The sequence below is a fragment of the Histoplasma capsulatum genome (assembly GCF_000150115.1).
Source record: "Histoplasma capsulatum G186AR genomic scaffold supercont2.20, whole genome shotgun sequence".
NCBI lineage: Eukaryota > Fungi > Ascomycota > Eurotiomycetes > Onygenales > Ajellomycetaceae > Histoplasma > Histoplasma capsulatum.
This window is the reverse complement of record NW_025544820.1, coordinates 86,204-106,160: the sequence shown is the minus strand read 5'-3', so window position 1 is coordinate 106,160 and position 19,957 is coordinate 86,204. Positions and strand designations below refer to the sequence as shown.

The following is a 19,957-nucleotide window of genomic DNA, read 5'->3' as shown; positions in this document are numbered from 1 at the left end:
TGCATTGCTATGTTTGCTTGTCTGTATAGCTAAGGTATAATAAATTTGCAAGAGCACACACACACAGTTAGCAATATCAGGAATGTCAGTCAGCAAATAGCTGAAAAGAAAGAATGAAGAAAAAACAAACCAAACCCAACACCAAACCCAAACCCAGCAAAACAACAACACGAAGCATAGAGCATAGGAATGTAATGTCCAAGGGCGCTAGAATACATGCATGTCTAGAGCAGGGATGCGAATGTAAAACGGGTAGAAGGAAGCATGGACAGAATCAATAAAATACAAGAAGGGTACAACAAGAAGGCTTCTCGATGCAGAGGTGGAAAGGGAAGGCAGGGAATTACGAAAATCGCAAACAAATGCCTCTCATGCAGGGTAAGGGGTTTGGGGGAGAAACAAAGGAACATCAAAGGTCATGAAGTTCGAAGCAAAAAAAAAACACCAAAAGGGAAAGGGAAAAAATATGTATATATAGTTAAAATGAAAAATAGAGGAAGAAAGAATGGTAACAAGAAAGGTCAGAAGGAATAAACACCATACCGCCAGCAAAGGGAATTTTTGTTAACAAAAAAAAAAAAAAGAAAAGCTGAAAAAAAAGATTAAAAAAATAAAAAAGACCTAAACAGGACAAAAAAAGAATCCAGATATATATATATCAAAACTGCCTCTTTAGCGGCCTACCAATCATTTTGAAAAATATATCCGCCAGCCCCTCCTTGAAGCGCTCCCACCAGGACCGGTTGAGGAAGTAACCCAGCTGGCGATAATACCACATCTCCCCCCAGCAGTCCCTTCCCCACTCGCAGCCAGCCATGTTGACGATGAAATCTCGGTCATTGCGCTGGTAGTGGATACGCCGGTCCGTGCCGTTGCCGCACGCGCCCGGCGGGAACGAGTTCATGCGCCGCTGCGGCATGAAGGCGACGTGCGGACGCACCCACGGATGGTTGATGTAGACATGTTGCAGGCTGTCCTGCTCCTTATGAGTCCAGGCCAGGTGCTTCTGTTCGTAGAGGGCGGGATCCCACCATATGTCGAGCAGGCGCTCGGTCCAGGGGCTGCGCCGGACGACGAAGGAGCCCAGGCTGAAGCCAGAGCAGTCCTGCGTGAGGATCATATTTATGGAGGAGGTTTTGTTGTCGCCGGTTATGGAGCGGGAGAATGGATCCAGGTATGACGCGTTCAGGGGGTGGGAGATATTGAGCGGGTTGAAGAAATTGATGTCGCGGTAGGCGTTGGTGTCGAGGTGGTTGAGGACGTGCGACTGGAGGGAGTAGGTGGGTTCCATGATGTAGGTGTGAAGGTCAAGCCACCAGAACCTGCATGCAGAGACAAAAAAAAAGATGTATTAGTTGCTTTCCTGTTTTTCCATAATTTTTTTTTTCCAATTTTTTTTAACGTTTGGTATAGACGAACCATTCTGCATTAGGATATCGTCGAAAAGCCTGGCGGAGGGCGTCGACTTTCTCCCATCCTTCCCTCCATTCATGTGCATATCGCTTCTGCGTAACCATGTTGACGATTTCGAGCTCGTAGCCCCAGCGCTGAACGTATTTTCTCTTGTTTTTCAAACTATCCCGCTCAATCGCCCATTCGCGAGCGCCTTTCCATTCCATCACTCCTCCGCCAATATTCGCACCCACAACCAACACAATCTTCTTACCCCCACCCATCGACGATGCGCGGTAGGACTGTATGATCCCTGTTAAATATGTCATCAGTGGGGAATTTCCGTTTGTACGTACATATATATAAGATCTTTAAAAAAGAAAAAGAAAAAAGAAAAAAGAAAAAAGAAAAAAGAAATAGAAAACAAAGAATAAGAGGCTACTCACGAGTTGAAAAGAACAGCCAGAAGAAGAACAAGAACAGCAACAGGAGCATGAATCTGAACCTCTTCCGGCGAATCAAGCTGCCCAGGAGAGTTTTGAGGCGGACGCGCAACGGCAGGTCGCCGGGGCCGCGCGCCAACCATCGCCCGCGGCCCAACTTTTCCTTCTCGCCGTAATCAAGCATGGAATTGACACGGAACCGCGGTAGGCTCGCGGAGATTTTTCGCCGCTGTCTGGAGAAGAAGCCATTGTTCCGGGTGGAAAAGGAAGGGTAGGCGGCTATGCGGTCACTCTTTGCCTTTGCGGAAGCCCAGGTGACGGCACCATTGCCGGGGCCAGCACCGGCGATTGGTGAACTGTTTGGGTGGAAAGCTCCGCTCCCACTGCTTGTACTGCTGTTTGCGGTGTCATGGTAACCCCTCGGCGGGCTGGAGCCTCTAGAGCTGCCTGTGGCAATGGTCAGCCCGGGACTGGACCATCCTCCTCCACGGCGGGGGGAGGGCGATCTCGAGAGGGACATGGGCAGCTGGCCCGTCTCCGAAGGTGTATCTGAAGGTGGGGAGGCGATGGAGGGGAGAGGGGTAGACCTGGGAGAGAGGGAGGAGGTGGTTGCTAACGGTGTAGCCTGAAGAACCCGTTTGGAGGACGAGGATTGGAGACGCTGTATTGAGGAAGTGATGCGGGCGGAGGAGCGTCTGCGGTGGTGCGAACCGGGAGAGCGGCTATCCCTCGAGGATTTCGAAGCCAGGATGAAGGTTGGTATCGAGGAGCAGGAAGAATAGGGAGAGATGGAAATTCTCTCCCTTTTTCAACCCACGAAGGAGCGGAGGGTTGGTGTGTTTGTTGGGTGAGTTTATATCAGCCTCTCGATGGGCAGTGGTAGTGGTGCCACTCAATGCCAAATTGCGTCTTTGTATGTATGTATGTATGCGTATATATTAATAGACACGAACGGTTTTGACGTTTTGTGGCAAGGGTAGCTATACTTTTTAAGTATAGCTGGGGGGAAGTTGTTTCTTTTTTTCTAGGTGGCGGGATCCGAGATAGACTGAATAGGACCAGGTAGAGGAGAATCTAAAAGTCTAAAGGTCTGGCATCGAAAAAAAAAGAAAGAAAAGAAAAGAAAGAGAAAAAAAAAAGAAGACAGCAACAAGAACAAACTCCACCCCCCAAAAAAAAGACACGGGACAGTAAAAAGTCCCGAGGAATGTTGACGGCCCAAGGAAGCAGATGAAAGGTGCTCCGGAGTATATACGATATTTAGTCGATATATATCGAAGCCACGGCAAAAGGGGAGGACGGGACAAGAGGCAGAGGTAGAAGCAGAGCGGTGGAGGACGAGGGTGGTCAAGGGAGGCCGTCTGGCGAATCGTGAATGCTTGCTGAATCGTGGGAAACGGGCACAAACCAAAAAACCTGTAACGACTGAGGGACGACGGTCGACAACGTAAGTTGATTCAATCGTCTTGCGGTTGAAATCGAGTGGCGGGATTGGGATTGGGCGACCAGGGCAGAAGCTTAGCGGCGAGACAAGCGGCCGGGATGAGCTAGACGACGGGCCACAGGAGAACGAGTGAGACACATCGCAGCACTCGCAGGACCGGAGGACAACGGAGGGAAGAGATGGTAGAGATGGGGGAGACTTGGGAGAGAGAGGTTAGGAGACGGGAGATTGGATGAGAAAAGGAGACGAAGAAGATTTCCCTGAGATTTCCTGAGCAAGCATGAACCGTTGAACGGGCCGTACAGCGGTTTGGCTGTTGGCTGGCTGTTGACTGGGTCTGTTTGACTGTGTTTGAACTGTGTTTGTGTGTCTTGGGTGGAGAACCGGCCGACGATTTGCTGCAAAAATCTTAAATGACGGTCCCATTTCCCATTTCCCATTTCCCATTTCCCAAACCCCAAACCCAAAAAAACCCACACACCACACCAACCCCTGGCCTTCCCTCCTCTTCTGGCCGGCAATTTAGGGCGAAGAATCTGGCAGACTTCATCTCTGCAGGTGTCATTGGCCAATCAGGGCGCCTGTTTTCGATGTTTCTTCGGCCTTCAACCATGGAGTGACAAGGGAGTGGGAGATCTGGTGAAGCTGGTGTGGTACGCATCCGTTGACAACTTACGGAGCGCTGGACAGACATCCTGAGTCTGAACCTGAAGTCTGAACCTTGTACAAATCTCTTGCTCCATGTGCCGCCATGTGTGCCATGTTCCACCTGCGCCTCGATCTGCCCGCGCGGTCTGCGTGTGCACTCAGTTATTTTGCAATAATTAGTTACCCAAGGCTCCACGCGGCCCTTGGCTGATCCCGGCCAAGGGATGTCACACTACGGAGTACTCGCTTACCTGGTTATCATCCTTTTTGACGAGCTAACGAACTACACGGCGTAGTTGACTACTGTTTCACTGCCAGTTTGTTCGAGTTGTGCTCTTTTCCAGCGACAACATCAACAACAACAACAGGAAACTAGAGAATGGCATTCGAGATTCACCCATGCTCTCGAAATATTCCGGCATCTCCATCGTAGATCTATTCCCCCTGTCCCGTTCGGCGGATTATTTTCTCATCTGAAGTGACCGAAAGCAATCAAACAACGGCCCGTTTTCGCCGTTGGCTTCTGCGTCCACCCAAATACCATATAATCAGCTCAGTCTATGCAGCAGTCAAAAAGTAAATGATCAATTATGATTTATAAATATATACATACATACATATACAGATCTGTGTATGTATGTGTATAATAAAGAAATAGACGGGGGAGCTCACACAAGTGATAGAACCTGCAATCCCCCCTTCACCGCCGCCACGAACTCCCTCCCGCCCGCCTGGCTTCGACCTTCGTCAACAACCGCATCGCCCACCCTTCCACTCCAAACATCCTATGTATGTACGGAGTGTGTATGTATGTATTACCTGTGTATTCTTTGCTTATGGGCGCATTCCAGTGCCGTCCATACCATACCCCAATTGATTTGCGCCGTCACGAACCTTCTTTCCTGCGTTTCAAACTCGGCATCTGTTGGCGGGAAGGGGTTTGCTCAATTTTTGAAAAAAATACCAGCACTATTTACTTACTTGGGGACTCTAACTCGCTTTATCAGTCAATTTATTAGGGAGTACTAGCACATGTATATCCTACATAGTAACGCGTCGGTAGTTTGTTCATCGGAGCTTGCTTGCTTGCGCAGTAGCCGACTAAGCTGCACCTGATATATTCCTAAATTGCCGTTCCTCTATTATCACGCCTAACTAACTACATCACTATCTATCAAGGGAGTATCTAGCTCCAAAAAAATTCGACCAGGGGGATGCTATGCTATGACCAATAACCGCTATCACCCCCGCGCGATCCATCGCGTGCTCTTCTTGTTCGCGCGCCCTCGTACCCGCTGCGGAGTGAGGTTCAAAAGCGAGGCAAAATTCCGCGAATGGGGAAAATTTTTTGATCCTTCATTGGCCGGCCCAACGCCCTTATCCTGTCCCTACTCCCAGCCGGCCAGCTGCACACACTCCAGCAGCTCAAGGCGGGCGTATAGCTTTGTGCGGATTGCGTTGAGCTCATCAATGGCATGCCGGATATCTTCTGCTGTGTTCGGGGACAAACCTGCCGGGATTTTGAAGTACTTTTGCCCTGCTGGCTTTGTTTTCTTTCCGATTCCCTTGCCGATTCCCTTGCCCGTGCTCTTCGACGGAGACGGAATAACAACGGCAACACTGCTGTGTCCTTTGGCTCTCGAGGCCGTCCGTGGCTCCGCTTGCTGGGGACGGTTTTTGCTTTTGATGCGGCTGTTTGACTTCGACAACGGCCTAGGTGGCTTTTTAGAGGCGGCCTTGGTTATTCGGTGGATTGTCCTGGTCTTGGAATCTGGCGAGGGTGGGGGACTCTGTAAATATGATTCTTGTTCTTCATTTTCTTCGTGGTCATCTTCGTCATCTTCGTCATCTTCGTCCTCATCTTCGTCTTCGCTTTCATGTTGCCACTCCTCTTCGCTCCCCCCGGACAGGATTAGCAAGCACATCAACGCATGTTCAACCAAACGGGAAAGAAAAGTGTACCATGCTAGAGAGCGCAAAACTACAACAAAAAAATTTTTCTTATGTATATAGATATAATTAAAATAAAATAAACATAAAAAGAACACCCACCTTCACTGTCTCCGTTGAAAGCATCGCGGAAGGAGCATTTACAGGCCAGGCCACGCCATATACAGTTCCCACAGGCTCCAGAGCTGGGATATTCACCATTGCTCGTCCTGGCAACCACACATGTCGAGAACGGCCCTAACCCCGACTGGCACCTAGTGCACATGTCGATGTCGGAGTACACTTGCTGACCCCGTGTCTGGATGAGAACCGCATCTCGCTGGAATGGGTTCGCAATGGCGCGCACGTTGTACTCGTGGGTCCGGCTCCTCCGCCGCCAGATAACCCGCCGGAGACAGGGCAGCTGCGAGATAGAACGTACAACTAAGCTCTCCGGTAGGACGGTGAATTTGCGGATATAGCTTCGATTCCCGTTGGATTTGTCATGCACAACTTCTTCCAATGCCGCGCCCCCCGGGAAATGGTCGCCTGTGAACACGTCAGACGAGGCAGCGGTGAACTAGAGTTGTGGACTTACGTGGGGGTGGTGTTAATGCCACATATGACTTCCTACGAGATGTACTGGAACTCCTCGTCACCATCGCCATACTGGTGATGAGAAGGGACTGTTGAGATGGGTGTCAACTTTGAATTTCGACACACGGAGGACAGGAAAACGATGCTGAGAATGTGCAGCGATGGAGAAATTTGAGATCTGTAAATGGGAACCAGGAGGAGAACAAAGGAGATCGATTGTCGGATCTGGCATCATCTGTTTTTTCATGGTGGCCCAGGCCCAAACGCCTGGTGGCCGAATGGGTGACGCGGGGTAACTATTCAGGCGGACCTTAGACCTCCTTTAGCTTATTGTTCCTGGGCTGGGAACCTGCATTGCATGCACTAAATCCCGTCTTTCTTTAATTTTCCTATGTTCCTGTTCTATGTTGGTGTTGTTCAACACTAAGCATTCCCCCTGTATCTTGCCTGTATTTAACATCACACAAGGACTTGTCATAAGCACTGCTTGCATATGAGTATAATGGAAGAAGAAGAAGAAGAAGAAGAAGAAGAAGAAGAAGAAGAAGAAGAAGAATAACAATAGCAGCACACGCACATAATTGGCACACGGGGTGCGGAGTTATGGTTTAAGCAACGACCAGAATTCTGGTAATGTGCAGAAGAAGAGAGTAAATCCACTTAGCCAAAACCCCTCCTGTAAGGTAACAACAACTTAGAATACTTCTTTACAATAGGGAATAGATATACAATGCTCACGATCTATATCAGAGGGCTTCTGAATATCAACGCTATCAAAGCAAAAACACCGCCCTGAAAAAAAGTAGGCCGCAATCCCGCCGCCGCATTCCCCGTCGGCATATTCGAGAAGGCGAGAGTTGTTTTCGATCCACTGTGACCCCCATTATGCCATGTATGATTCACATTCCCTTTCCTCATTCCTGGGTGCACGGTGAATGGTATTGTCGCAAAGTAATTCTCCGTATCATTCCCTAGCACCGTCACAAACCGCGTATACGCCGTCTCGCAATCCCGCCCTGGTGTTGGAGAGCACGGTATCTTCTCCTCGCTGACGCTGTACAGCTCCCACCAACAAATGGTCCCTGTAGTCTCGTTCCCGACCATATACCACACAGGAGTGATCCATGGGTGCTTGCCTGCTGGATACTCGTTCTCCCAGGGGCCATTATCATAAGAATCCATGGATTGCCAGGTGCCATCAGCGGCGAGATGACCCTCGGACGAATTGAAGGTGTCTGTTGAAGGATATATTGGCTCTGTTCGTCCCTTTTTGGCGCATCGGGAGAGCCCGAAGCTGGGTTTGGGCGTTCGGAAGCCGCCCACTACGATATCATACTCGTAATAGTCGGTGATGATCGGGGCTGCACCTGATGTGTAATCCGAAAGGGTCTTGCCTGCTGGAAGGTTTGGGGGATACGACCACTGGGCAGAGGTGGACGGCAGAAGAGATATCAGAAAAAGCAGAAGCGTCGGGTATGGACGTATTGTTCGGAGAACAGACGCCAGAGGAAGCAGTCTCATTCTAACGGGGAAAATTCACTTTGTTATTGAACGGTTGGATCCGCGAAGCTCATCTCATCGATCCAGTGGTGATAAATGTACTGTGAAAGCTCTTTGGCACCTAAAATTAAAGGATCTCTCCAATGAGCCTAGCTCGAATCTAGCACGTCCCTTGAGAGATCCAGATCACGCTAATCTTCAGGGGTGCCATCCTGCCGATTCAAGGGGGGAAAAAATAAATAACGTTGAAGCGGAGAAGACATGATCTGAGGGAACAATAGCCAGGAGTAACTATTTTTTTGGTAATAGTGGCAATATTTATTAAGTCTATGACAATTTGCGTTTACATTGCTATACTATCTGTTTCACCCACTTTACTGCTTAGCTCTCCTTCGCAAATCAGAAATATCGTCTTCGCCAGATAAGAGAACAAATCCCACTAATTTAAGAGCATAAACAAAAGAAAATATCATCAAAGACGGTAAGAGTGACCAACCAGACCGTTTAAACAATATGCAAATGGAGGAGATAAAGACAAAGAGTATGGCAATCTAAGTCAAGGAAGTCTCAGCTAATATAAACGAGGCCTAGAGCCCTTTCCAACGGGAGACAAGTTAAACAAAATCTCATCGCTTGAACACTAACCAAACCAAAACAAAAAAAGGGGGATACCAATCAACTATGAGTTCCTGCTCTCTCCTTTGCCTTTCCAATCCACACTATTTATTCCGTCCCCCTCTGGAGCTATGGTGGCCGCTGTCGTGCTAGCGTCGCCTGTAGTACCCTGTAAAGTCTTCAAATTCTCCTCTTCCCTGCTTCTACTTTTCGAATATTTCGCCGTTTGAATAATGAACCCTTTCTCCTCCAGCGGTCGCTGCTTTATGCTTTCCCCATGATAAAACTCGCATCGAAAGCGCAGATAGCGTTCACGGTCTCTAAATACCGTGATTATATCGCCGGTGTAAAGTTTTCCGAAGAGGCGTGCATCCTTCGCCGGTGTTTCCTTACGCAGCTCCACGTCATTAACCCAGATGCAATTGCTCGCCTTCGTGGAGAGTATGGCCATCACACCGGGAATCTTTGTCCAGTCTTCTCCCGCAGCGATGCGAGATTCGATCGACGGTGCCCAGAATGTGAGTTCGAGTGCATACGCCGGTATTCGGCTGTCCATGGGATCGGAGTAACGCACATTTACCCTTGGCCCTCGGCCCCATGATGTCATGCGTGATTCGAGGTGGAGGGCAATATCGGCGATAGAACCAGGTAGTGATACGAGCGTTCCAAAGGGTGGAGTGAGATTCATTACATTTACGGGAACCTTGGCCTTTGGAGTGGGTTGCGTGTTCACCTCGCCAGCCTCGTGAGGACCAATCGAGCCATCAGATTCTGTAACTTCCTCTCCAGTACGCTCGTCGATAGTGGTCGCGAGTTCGAGTAGATGTTTCGGGTCGAACGATTTCGAAGTTTGTTGACTAGCAAGACGACATTGATTCGCGGGAATTCTGGGGGTAGCTTTCGGGGTAGGGAAGGATACCTTGCCGCCCGATCTTTGGTGCGCTTGATTAGTAGAGTCGAGGCCGTTAGGTTTTTGGCGCGAGCTTTTTCTCTTAGTGTCGCTGTAGCCACCGGATCTTGGTTTCTGGATTTGGGACGCGGGTGCATTGCCATCTGGAGGCTCCGGGGTAGTTGGATCGTTGCTATTAGGGGCTGTGGAGACTGGTGACCTGGCATCAGGAGATTCCATATGCAATTGGCCGACGAGTGATTCCGCACCCATTAGACTTGGTGCAGATGCGCCCCGCTCCAGTTCGATAGGCAACTGTTGATGGTGCATCAGTGCTGGGTTGTCCAGGCTGCTGGAGCTTTCATAAGATTCTATATCTGAAGAAGGGTCGTCGTAGCCATCATCATTTTGGAAACGAGGTTGAAAGTCAAACATCGTTTCTGGTCGGTTTATTTCTCTTTCGAGTAAGGCAGAACTTCGCAGAGCAGACCCGGTTATTTCTCCAAAAAGCCGTGCCTCTGGCGGCTGAGCTCCTTGGACATTGAAACTCGAGTCTAGATCGTAGCTACCAAGGTCCGGTAACGAAGGATATGTGATTATAGCGGGAACTTGGGCCATCACGACCTGGTGGCTAGTATCCTCAGGGTAATGGGACAGTCGCTGTCTTTTGACGTCATTGTGGCCGGTGGATGATTTGTCTTCATCTGCGTCATCCTGATTTTCGATTTCTTCATCTAAATCTCTATTAAGATTATCATTAAGATGAAGGCCAGAGGCGTCGAGCCGTTCTGCTTCTTCATCTTCGTTGACCTCACCCACGACAGCTAAAGTCGTGTCAACGCCCTGAACTTCTGGGAAGTCGAATTTTGTGTAATCAAATTCGTCCTCAACGTTAGCGATCCACGGATGTTGAAAGCATTCGGGCTCCTTGGGTCTAGCTCTTGGATCGCGGTTAAGAAGCCTGGAAACAAAATTAATGCCATTTTCCGACACTCCGTGTTTTCGAAGCAAGTCATAATCAGCATCAGTTGTCATGATACTTCGCAGCATCGTCGCACCCCTATCATCCCCTCTGCCGATGTATGGAGCAGTTCCACAGAGAAGATGAAATAGAACCGCGCCAAAAGACCACATATCGACTGATTGGTCATACGGGGAAGTTTTAGGGATCCTGAAGCCGGTTAGTCAGTACACACAAGTGCTCGATTTTGTGCAAGGTAAAGAAGAGTACTCACGGATCAGCAGCACGTCGTCTTTTTCTTGCTTCGCCTCGTCTATAGTTGTCATATTCCGGATAAACTTCAGGGGCGCAATACAAGAGTGTTCCACAGAACGTTTTCATGAAGGATTCTTCTTGGGTGACCTTGGAGAGTCCAAAATCCGAAAGCTTAATATGTAAGGGTTCAAACGACTGGATCAATATATTATCGGGCTTGATGTCCCGATGTGTTATCTTCCGTCTGTGGAGATATTGAAGGGCATGTAGAAGTTGCCGAGAGATTGTTTTTACCTGCTCTTCCGCAAGGTGATGACATTGATTAAGATAAGCGGACAATTCGCCACCGGGAACATATTCCATTATGATGTAAATCCAGCGGTTATCGTGATCATGGTAATCTCTGAATTCAACAATATTCGGCTTATAGGAGTTAGTCATCGTGGTAAGGGGATATTTGTAGGGAAGGGACCTTACATGTCGTAATCCACTCATGATGATCATCTCATTGTTGACTTTGTGATCTGAGATATTGTTTTTCATAAGTCGCCGTTTGTCGAGCTCCTTGCAAGCGTAGACCATGCCGTCGTTTTTTGTCGCGAGTTTGTACACTGTAGCAAACGCGCCTTTCCCAACCTGTCCGGTAACGTTGTATTTGGAGCCACCATTCCAGTGCATTCCATGGCTATTTCCGCCTTGCTGGGAGACGATAAGATAACCATCACGAGGTTCGACTTTCATCGGCTTCCCTCCACCATCCCCCACCTTCTTGCACGCATTTTGCATTCGATTCATGTAGTGAATCACATTCTGCGTGTACTGACGCTCAAAACCATCCCTGGGGGGAATGCGGACTATAAACCTGATGCCAGCTATTGAATCATTCGCCACCTGAATGATAGAGCCGGGAACAAGCATTTGGGTGGAGGAGGTGCCATTTTTATTATCCCTCCGAACAACGATATCATCTACAAGGGTTCCATTGGTTGAAGTGTCTTGGAGCATCAAGATGTTGTCGCGTGTTAGATAGATCCGAAAGTGCACATTTGAGATCTTTTTTTCGCTGTCATCCCGAGCGAGGACTATATCGCAACGATTCGGATTGCGGCCGAAACAAAAACCCATATTCACATCTTTTACAGGAGATGAAAGCCTCAAGGCGATGTCTCCGGGAGAGCTGTTGGGAAGCCCGGCTTCGTATTCAAGATTGGTCCTCTGTAAGATATGCTGCTGGCCAAAGCGCGCAGTGGCAGTTACAGCATTGTGGGCCGCCATGGAGTTAGGATGCAAAACACAAATAATGTCGGGAACATCGTGTTCATCAAGCCCGGAGTTGTTGAGGCCCATCCGCCGCGGATCGGCATATGGCTGGGTTGAGTGCTGCGTTGCCTCATCCATTGCTTTGTCGCTTCAAGTTGTGGAAAATTCTAGTTGCAAAGATGAAAAATAATGGGTAGAGGTTCCCTCACTTAAATACACGAAAAGGGTCTAGTATATATGATTCTCAAAACGGAAGGTATGCTGTACCGTGTGCATTTGATCTCGTGCGTTAACTTCGGAAAAGTATCAGAACATATGAGATACCTCCCTGAAGGGGAACTGTGTGTTGTTGTGAGGGGTTGAGTCCACTTTGTCCCCTGGGGATGCTTTGTTTTAACGTCGGATGAATATCGATACAAAGTCTTCTAACCCCAGTCGTAAGGCGCAGCGGGGTTGCATTACAAGCTGCCAGTCGAGTGCCGAAGGGAGTGGAAATTGAAGGCAAAATACCGTGCGAAATATGGAATCGCAAACGAGCAAGATTTTGCCTGGTTGCTGGGCAACGGATGCAAAATCGGATATGTAGAATTTGGGATTCAACTTCAATACCATCCCACCAAGAAGACTCCGCAAGTCACCAAGGATAGCCTATCTGGGATTTGGTACTTAAGCCTAAAGTTGGCGGATCTTACCGTTGCTCTGCAAGCGGCAATGAACCTCCGAAGTTGACCAACGACGGGATATATTTGTGACAGGCAGCCACCAGGCAGCGAGAAGGGCGGTTAGAACAGTTTCCCTTCACGCTAAGCGTCGAGTCACACGCTCAGTGTCAAAAAAAAAACCAATGAGTATGAGCAGCCGCTCACCCGGCAACGTGTTGTCGATGTGGAGAGCCAAGCGACGTTGCGTGAAGGGGACAAAGTCACCCCCAAAGATATTCGTTTCTGCCTGGGCACCTCAGGCTCGCGACATGTCCAATAGGGGTGTCCACAAGAAAATAACCAACAACCAGTATCCCAGTAACCAGTAATCTCATGTGCCTTACAGAATGCACCTTAGGTACGCTATGTTGCTATCTGAAGGGGTGGGCAAGTGGTGCACAACGAGGTACACTTAGTGGCCCGAACAGAACAGCGTCGATTAACCTAACCAATAGGACATGATTTCCATCAGCTAACAACGTCCATAGCTCATGATGGAAAATAAACATGTTTCAGGAGCGCAATGGTTTAGGTACGACTTACAGATACCCATGGACTGGAGCTGTCGCCAGGACAGCAAAAAACCTGGGGGAGCTCGCACAAAATATCGCAGTTACGCGGCCGACAAGGCGTGCCAGCATGAAGGCCGCCGAGGCAGCTAAATGGATTGTAGGATAACTGTACCCGTGGACAATGCCTCTTGGGGCGAGAGGTTGACATTCAATGCTCCAGGTTACGGTCAACACAGCCGCGGCGAGGTCCTTCGGAACGCCGGCGTAAGGATAATCCTCGACAAGCCCCAGGCATCGACATCCATGGATGGTCCGTGCATGTGCTGGCCCCGGGTTCCACGGCCCGAGTCGTCCCTGGAGCTAAAACCAGGCGTTGTTGCCAAACTTGGGACCGAGAGGCGCTGCCGTTGCGCCCGTGGCCGCCTTGGGAAGTTGGGAAGTTGGGAGTTGGGAATTGCGCAGCACTTCTCGAACCCTTCATTTCAGTTCGTTGGTGTCCGTTCTTGTGTGACGTTGCCAACGTTTCGAAAATCCGGAAGGTTGGCACGTCATGGGCGTTGTTTCAAACATCCTGATGCAAAAGTTACGCCAGTGCATATTCTGTGCGGAAGACACTCCTTGGGAACGTCTTTGCAGGGCGGTTTCCACATATGGCGGTCATCGCCCAAATCATAATCCCGTTCTCCACTGGCCTAAATCAATTCCATCTCCATCACAGTATATGTGTATGTTCTATTATCATATGTTTTTTCGATCCTCAATTTTACTCCATTCCCTTGTCATACTATACAGGTTAAGGTGGCCATCTTCCTTATGTGCCAGAAACACATATATGCAAATTTTCTATGATAGTCTGCAGGAAAGATACCCAACTCCTGGCTGCTTTCATGTTATTACCTGAGCCCCTCACTCACCCAGAAGGCTTTTATGGAGAATTGATTTTGTTTATATTCAATGATGTGTTTGAATAAGCAACTATATTTCATATTACTTGCTAGTGATCCATTTTCGATTATCTATGGACCATTAGAACTGCCATTGTGGAATTATTCGTCCATGTATGCATATCACCTGCATCGTGGACCAAATCCGGGTGATTGCACTAAAGCTGAAATTCCAGCTAGACACTGATATATGGGCAAGAGTGTTGAGTACTAACCTAGTTGCTGTCCCAGCATAAAATGAATGATCTAATTTGGCCTCAGAGTCAGTTCAATACACTAATACTGGGAATGTACTCCGTATGTTTCCTGGACATGGCAGAATGAAACCAATTGGCCTCTTTTTATCACTACTGGGAATCTTTGTCAGAGCGCTATCCCAGGACCAGCTATATCTCATCTCACACATTGACAGGATACACAAAAATGTCTTGGCAAGCTTCCCAATTCATTCAACTATTTTATTAACTGCCAAGGTCAATGTTCAGACACGTTTTCATTGACACAAATTTTATAGCTTCAATTTGACTATTTGTATAGTTGCTGTGTCGTCTTAGAGCTTGAAAGGTTGAGACAATTTCCAATCTAGCCACAGTCATTTCAGTGCCGCAGATTTTGTCTTATGCTGCTAAATGCACATGTACTGTACCTAGGAGTATTCATCATATTCAACATAGCTCTCATCCATCCAATCATTCAAATTAGCATCTGTCAAAAAGATAAATTCAGATAAGCTAGTCAAACTTCTGTTACAGAGATGTACAGAAATTCTATAGAAGAAAATACAATGTTGTCTGTGACTTCAATGTATGCCTGCCTGCCTGGTCAACTTCTTGATGAATTTTGGTAAACCACTTACATTTGATTGAAGGCAATAAATCAGACGAGTCAACACAAGCACGATGCCGATTTTTGAACAAGAGATTCCATTTCCTATGTAAGTCAGCATATGGACGTGTTTATTTAATGTTTCCTTTTTTGTTCTCAATTGAATATAAAGTTTCGTTTCTTCGTTACATCTCCAAGTGTGCAAGGCGCGTGTTAGTCAGCAACCAGCGCGTTCTGAAATCAATTCCAACATCCGTGCAAAAACAAGGATGGACAAGTGGCCATACATTCTATTTATCACCAAAGGATAGAAAAAAATACCTACATTATTCCCCTGCTCGACTTCATGGCTGACAATCCCATCATCTCGTCAGCGGCCTCTCTCCTAGTTCCTTGGGAGACTTGCAAAACAGTAACGTGCCACTGCCGTAACTGTGACAGTCTGTTAGCTATCGCCCCGAACTCATGGGCTAGCTGCGACCCTTACCTATTCACGCCTGGTTCAATTTGCATGTTTGATGATAACATTTTCTCGAAACCCAATTGTGAACCGCACCCATCCGAGGAAGCACAGCTTCAGTCGATTATTTGCAATCATTGTCTGCAAACAGTTGGACAAGGCGTGCAGAAGGACGTGTTCAAAAATGGATTTCCGTGAGTCGACATCATCACAGAGCTTTATCCATCAGTATGCATATTAATAGTTTCAAGTCTGTTCAACGTCTTTTGGACCTCGCATGCAACTTGCCTGCGGGATATCACTACTCGGGGTCTAGTCCCTCCCCGCGTGGATGCCGTGATGCGAGAGTCGTCTCTGAAACCCCCTGGCCCCAATAAATATGAGTCAAGCTGTCATCAAAAACAAACAGACGGCCAATCCGACAGGAAAGACAATCAGGGACATAACTTTGATATGTCCTCTACCAAAACTACGTCGAATGGAATGCATGTCACTATCAATGAATTAAGGCATCAAATCAGCACTCTACAGGATGAGGTTCAGTATTTGAAAACTGTAACCCCATCCATAAACCAAATACAACAAGAACCCCATGATGGTTATGAACTAATCGCCACCGCTTTGAGGGAGGTCAGAGCGAAAGGGATTGAAATAGAACTTCTTAAACAAGAAAACCATTCTCTAGAGCTCAAATGCAAGCAGTTAAAAAGCATGGCATTAACCCGGGTTGAGCGATCGTCTACCATTAATGATCGCTCATTTGCCGTGGCTCCGAGCAGGCCCAGCCAGCCCCTAACCATGAACCCAAGCGGTCCCCCTTTGGGCTTGAACTGCAATGGGAAACGGTTAGGGTTAGAAGAATTCCCTTTAGCAAAAAAAGATAGGAATTCACAATCACTTGATGCTGAGAGCAACCAGCAGAATTCAGCAGCACGCAATTTGTCAGAGAATGCAGTCTCTCTGCCTCCTTATGGCTCACAATCGACCCCCGTCGTTTCCAAAGCATCACATCGCGAAGCCTCAAATTCTGACACCGACGAACTTGCTGAACCATGGCAAGGCCTAAAATATCGAAAATTATCGAGTAACGTGAATTGTGGGGAGAAGATGATCCCTTGCAGTGCAAAGCCTTTCCACTCAAGCCCAAACCAACGTCAAGCACATGAGCTAAACCAAACTTCCCAAAATGACCCTGCTAAACCAAGAAAGAAAAATGCTCTCGCGAAGGCATCCCGTGGACGGCCGAAAACTAAGTCCCTACCCGCAAAAGCATCTATGACCACTAAAATTCCCTTGAAAGAGTCGGCTCCTAACACCGTGAACCCAACAAACTCGCAGGGCACTGCCAATTCCATCAGTCCCCAGAATAGAAGTGAGCACCAACCCGGGGACAAACTACAAGCCATGCGCAGACCAAGAAGAGCCAGTGCGCGACTCTCAAGGAGATCCTCCCTTGTCTCTCCGGATCATGAAAATACTGAACACACCGCTAGCACCAAGCCGAATCGGTCGCATTCGGTGCAGGACTCGATACAACAGAAACAACACGAAGAAAATCCGCCCCTTCCAGCCCCAGACACCGGTAACTCAGAGCAAACTATTCCAAACTCTCAAAGCGATAGTGATAACGCACCACTTGACCAGGAGGATTCTCGCGCTACTGTTAATGAACAGGAAGAATCTGCACAAACCGCTGCAAAATCCAGAAGCCCTCGCGACTCTGCTCATGACAAACGTAAATCGCAAATCGCAGCTCGTGACGCTCTTGCAAAACTGACCATGCAACGAGAAGAAGCGCTGGAAATGGCCGCCCATTGAAGAAAGGAAGAACGGAAGATCAAGTATGTTTTCATTTACGGCACTAAGTTTTGTTTACCTGTTATTGAGCTATACGTTTGGCAACATGGGGATATGAGGTTTTTGCCAAAATGTTCCCCGAAATTCACGGCTCTCAGCCTTTTTACCCATCCGTCGAACTACTTTCTAGGATAGTAAAATTCCCTACACTCCGGGGACTTCTGTCCTTGTCTAGATATTATGCCCAATCTTTAATAGTGAGCGGAGGGAACTGCCCGCCCGCATTATTAGCTTTGGTACTAGTTATTTGGTCCCCTTCATCCCCTTCATCCATGTGTTTAAATCTATTTACGCTCATCAAGAGTTCATGTCGGCTTTAATTACGGAGTATATGCAACTAGTATTCAGCATGGTAAGCCGCATATATATACATGGAAGGGCTTTTGTAGATGTTTGTCAAGAAGGATAATAATAAAAGAATGTTTCATTCAGATCAAGCCAGGGAGCAAAATCACTCAGCTACTTTACAGTCATGAATCCACATCCCTCCCTCGCCACCTGGCAAGCCCTCTTCAGCGCTTGCTCTTCGGAATCTGTCCATTTCACACTGAGTTCATGCCACGGCTTCCGGCTTCGAAACTCCTGCATGTAGGTCTTATGGAGCTCCTGAAGACGGGAAACTTCCCGCGGGTCGCCTGTACCAGAGTACACCATGAACAAGGTGCATGGCGGTAATGAATCAAAAATTTGCTGGATACATGAGACCGTTTTCGCCACGGTTGAGGCGAGGCACTTGGATTTTGAATCGTCAGCTTCAGCCAAAGCTTCTCTATTCGATGGGTCGAATGGATCTGGGGCTGGGATTGCCGCAAACTCGTTTGCCTTTGTCGGATCAGGGATACGGTTGCACCAGCCGCGGAAGACTTCGAGTTCACGTAGGCGCGCCCAGGTAAAGTCTACACCACCGCCAGGTACTAAACGGCCGTCTTCATCACCATTTACGGCGCGTTTCACGGCCTGAACCACTTCATCATCGTTTTTGCAGCCCAAGGCAACTGTTGCTTGAGAGCCGAATCCCCGTTCTGGGTTGCCCCAGTCAGCAACAGCCCCTGTTCGACCCTCTTTTGTCGCACCGCTAGCGGTTTTCCCCGGGACAGTGGCGCGGGCAAGTCGGCGGAATATAGTTTCATTAGAAGCATCACATGTTCCCCATCGTTCGCCTTTTTCGCACTTTTGCTTGACAAGTTCAAGTACAGCTCGCGCGTCTTCAATGGAGTCATGTCCGTCTTGACCCTTTTGGATTTCTTTCCCGAGATATTTCTGTGATAGCCATTTTAAGCTTGATTTCAAGGGGGGTCCGCGAGGGTGGGGATAGATGATTGAGGTGTCAACGATAAACGGATGAGTCAATTTGAGGGCTGATAGATCGGAATTGAGAGAGTGGCCAATTAAAATAGTACGAGGGGTGAATAAAGTTAGCAACTTCTGCTGGACGTCTGGCAAACGGGTAGTCACAGGTTCCAACATTTCTTTCGTTATCCCGGAAAAGCGTGTCAGGTAATCGATGATAGGTTCATCCGGTTTGACCAAATCATCCAGCACCACTTCCCCATCCCAGGAGACGAGACTAACGCGCGTGAGTTGCGAAGACCCTCCTTCAGTGATACACATTTCACAGTCTAGGGAAAGGATTTCTCGCCCCGCTGTTATGCTACCTAATTGAATATCATTCTCGAGTACTGTTCCATCTGAGTACCTGTCAACTTTGGTGTCCACCCAGCCATCATTGGGGCCCTGCCTCAACGAGACTCGTAGATTCGCATTAGCAGAAGCGTCTTCTGGTTTATCGAATAACGCGGGATGTAACACGTATTCATTATCTCTCAAATCATTTATGGAACTAATGAAAGTAGTAATCGGCGTCCGTTTCGCTGGCCAGTTGTCTATGCCACGGGGAGGCTTCGGGCCCTTAAGTTCACTTGTCTCTTTTGATTTCGGCAGAGCAGACAATAAAATAGCTTGCAGTGGGGAGTGCACTTTATTATATTTTGAGTCTCCCGGTGTTTTGACAGGCCAGATATGTGGGAAAATATCAGCTAACGGTTTAAGAGCGTCGGGTAGCTGGTCCACCGAAAGTGGTCTTGGGTTGAATTGTGCTTCGCTCGGCACCTGGGGAAGACCTGCTTTCCACCGATCAAATTCACTTGTGCTTTTCTCGCTGGCCCGGACTTCGTTCCACGTATCTTCAGTGTTCTGCGCCACAGAATTGCTGCAATCCTTCTTATCCGATACAGAAGCATGAGGATTGTCAGCCATTAACGGAACAGTACCATCAAACATGCCAATCTCCAGACCAGGGACCATTAGCACTACCACTTTCCTGACATGGCCAGAGTGCTTCATTGAGATCCATTGCGGTGCAATGCCATCACCGAAGCAATAAAGTAGCAGCCCCTGTAAATCTGCTATTCTGATGGAGGATTGCAATCGACCTTCCACATAGGTCAGTGTTGGGTACTTGGTTTTCTCGTTTCCTGCCCTCTTTCGCTTCTTCATTGGTGCCACTTCAGGTTTCTGGGATGGATTGCTATGGTCGTTGCGGAGCATCGAAAGAGTCTCAGCTACGCCAAACCCATTGTTGTTTTGGGGAGGAAGTGATGCACTGTTGGGGCTGGCATTCGCGATCTTCACAGATGATTGTGAGCGTTTACGCTTTCTACCAGAAGTCATATATGCCGCTGGCTAGAGTGGAGGCCAAATAATAAGCTCCAAGGAGCAATTGTAT

General features: G+C 48.1%; 9 protein-coding genes across 9 annotated transcripts; 3 read left to right on the top strand and 6 right to left on the bottom strand.

Annotated features, from left to right (window-relative positions):
• Nucleotides 1-658: 658 nt before the first annotated feature.
• HCBG_09014 (galactosyltransferase) lies at nt 659-2,355 on the bottom strand (the record flags this gene model as incomplete). The annotated part of the gene is made up of 3 exons (XM_045436063.1): nt 659-1,322; nt 1,420-1,705; nt 1,839-2,355. The coding sequence occupies 3 exons, from the start codon at nt 2,353-2,355 to the stop codon at nt 659-661; spliced, it is 1,467 nt and encodes a 488-aa protein (XP_045283215.1).
• A 268-nt stretch (nt 2,356-2,623) lies between these two features.
• HCBG_09013 (uncharacterized protein) lies at nt 2,624-3,412 on the top strand (the record flags this gene model as incomplete). The annotated part of the gene is made up of 3 exons (XM_045436062.1): nt 2,624-2,682; nt 3,100-3,282; nt 3,319-3,412. The coding sequence occupies 3 exons, from the start codon at nt 2,624-2,626 to the stop codon at nt 3,410-3,412; spliced, it is 336 nt and encodes a 111-aa protein (XP_045283214.1).
• Nucleotides 3,413-3,825: 413 nt separating this feature from the next.
• Nucleotides 3,826-4,793, bottom strand: HCBG_09012 (uncharacterized protein; the record flags this gene model as incomplete). Its single annotated transcript, XM_045436061.1, is given in 6 exon segments — nt 3,826-3,831; nt 3,956-4,073; nt 4,112-4,159; nt 4,179-4,202; nt 4,600-4,712; nt 4,791-4,793. The coding sequence occupies 6 exon segments, from the start codon at nt 4,791-4,793 to the stop codon at nt 3,826-3,828; spliced, it is 312 nt and encodes a 103-aa protein (XP_045283213.1).
• Nucleotides 4,794-5,039: 246 nt separating this feature from the next.
• On the bottom strand, nt 5,040-6,524 carry HCBG_09011 (uncharacterized protein; the record flags this gene model as incomplete). The annotated part of the gene is made up of 3 exons (XM_045436060.1): nt 5,040-5,818; nt 5,980-6,405; nt 6,455-6,524. The coding sequence occupies 3 exons, from the start codon at nt 6,522-6,524 to the stop codon at nt 5,316-5,318; spliced, it is 999 nt and encodes a 332-aa protein (XP_045283212.1).
• A 670-nt stretch (nt 6,525-7,194) lies between these two features.
• HCBG_09010 (uncharacterized protein) lies at nt 7,195-7,974 on the bottom strand (the record flags this gene model as incomplete). The annotated part of the gene is made up of 1 exon (XM_045436059.1): nt 7,195-7,974. The coding sequence occupies one exon, from the start codon at nt 7,972-7,974 to the stop codon at nt 7,195-7,197; it is 780 nt and encodes a 259-aa protein (XP_045283211.1).
• Nucleotides 7,975-8,632: 658 nt separating this feature from the next.
• HCBG_09009 (serine/threonine-protein kinase) lies at nt 8,633-12,071 on the bottom strand (the record flags this gene model as incomplete). Its single annotated transcript, XM_045436058.1, has 3 exons — nt 8,633-10,628; nt 10,693-11,096; nt 11,151-12,071. The coding sequence occupies 3 exons, from the start codon at nt 12,069-12,071 to the stop codon at nt 8,633-8,635; spliced, it is 3,321 nt and encodes a 1,106-aa protein (XP_045283210.1).
• A 712-nt stretch (nt 12,072-12,783) lies between these two features.
• Nucleotides 12,784-13,821, top strand: HCBG_09008 (uncharacterized protein; the record flags this gene model as incomplete). Its single annotated transcript, XM_045436057.1, has 4 exons — nt 12,784-12,959; nt 12,993-13,017; nt 13,123-13,166; nt 13,308-13,821. 4 exons carry the CDS (start codon nt 12,784-12,786, stop codon nt 13,819-13,821), a joined length of 759 nt encoding a protein of 252 aa, XP_045283209.1.
• Nucleotides 13,822-15,189: 1,368 nt separating this feature from the next.
• Nucleotides 15,190-17,193, top strand: HCBG_09007 (uncharacterized protein; the record flags this gene model as incomplete). Its single annotated transcript, XM_045436056.1, has 2 exons — nt 15,190-15,569; nt 15,627-17,193. The coding sequence occupies 2 exons, from the start codon at nt 15,262-15,264 to the stop codon at nt 17,191-17,193; spliced, it is 1,875 nt and encodes a 624-aa protein (XP_045283208.1).
• Nucleotides 17,194-17,691: 498 nt separating this feature from the next.
• On the bottom strand, nt 17,692-19,902 carry HCBG_09006 (RNA exonuclease; the record flags this gene model as incomplete). Its single annotated transcript, XM_045436055.1, has 1 exon — nt 17,692-19,902. One exon carries the CDS (start codon nt 19,900-19,902, stop codon nt 17,692-17,694), a length of 2,211 nt encoding a protein of 736 aa, XP_045283207.1.
• Nucleotides 19,903-19,957: the final 55 nt, after the last annotated feature.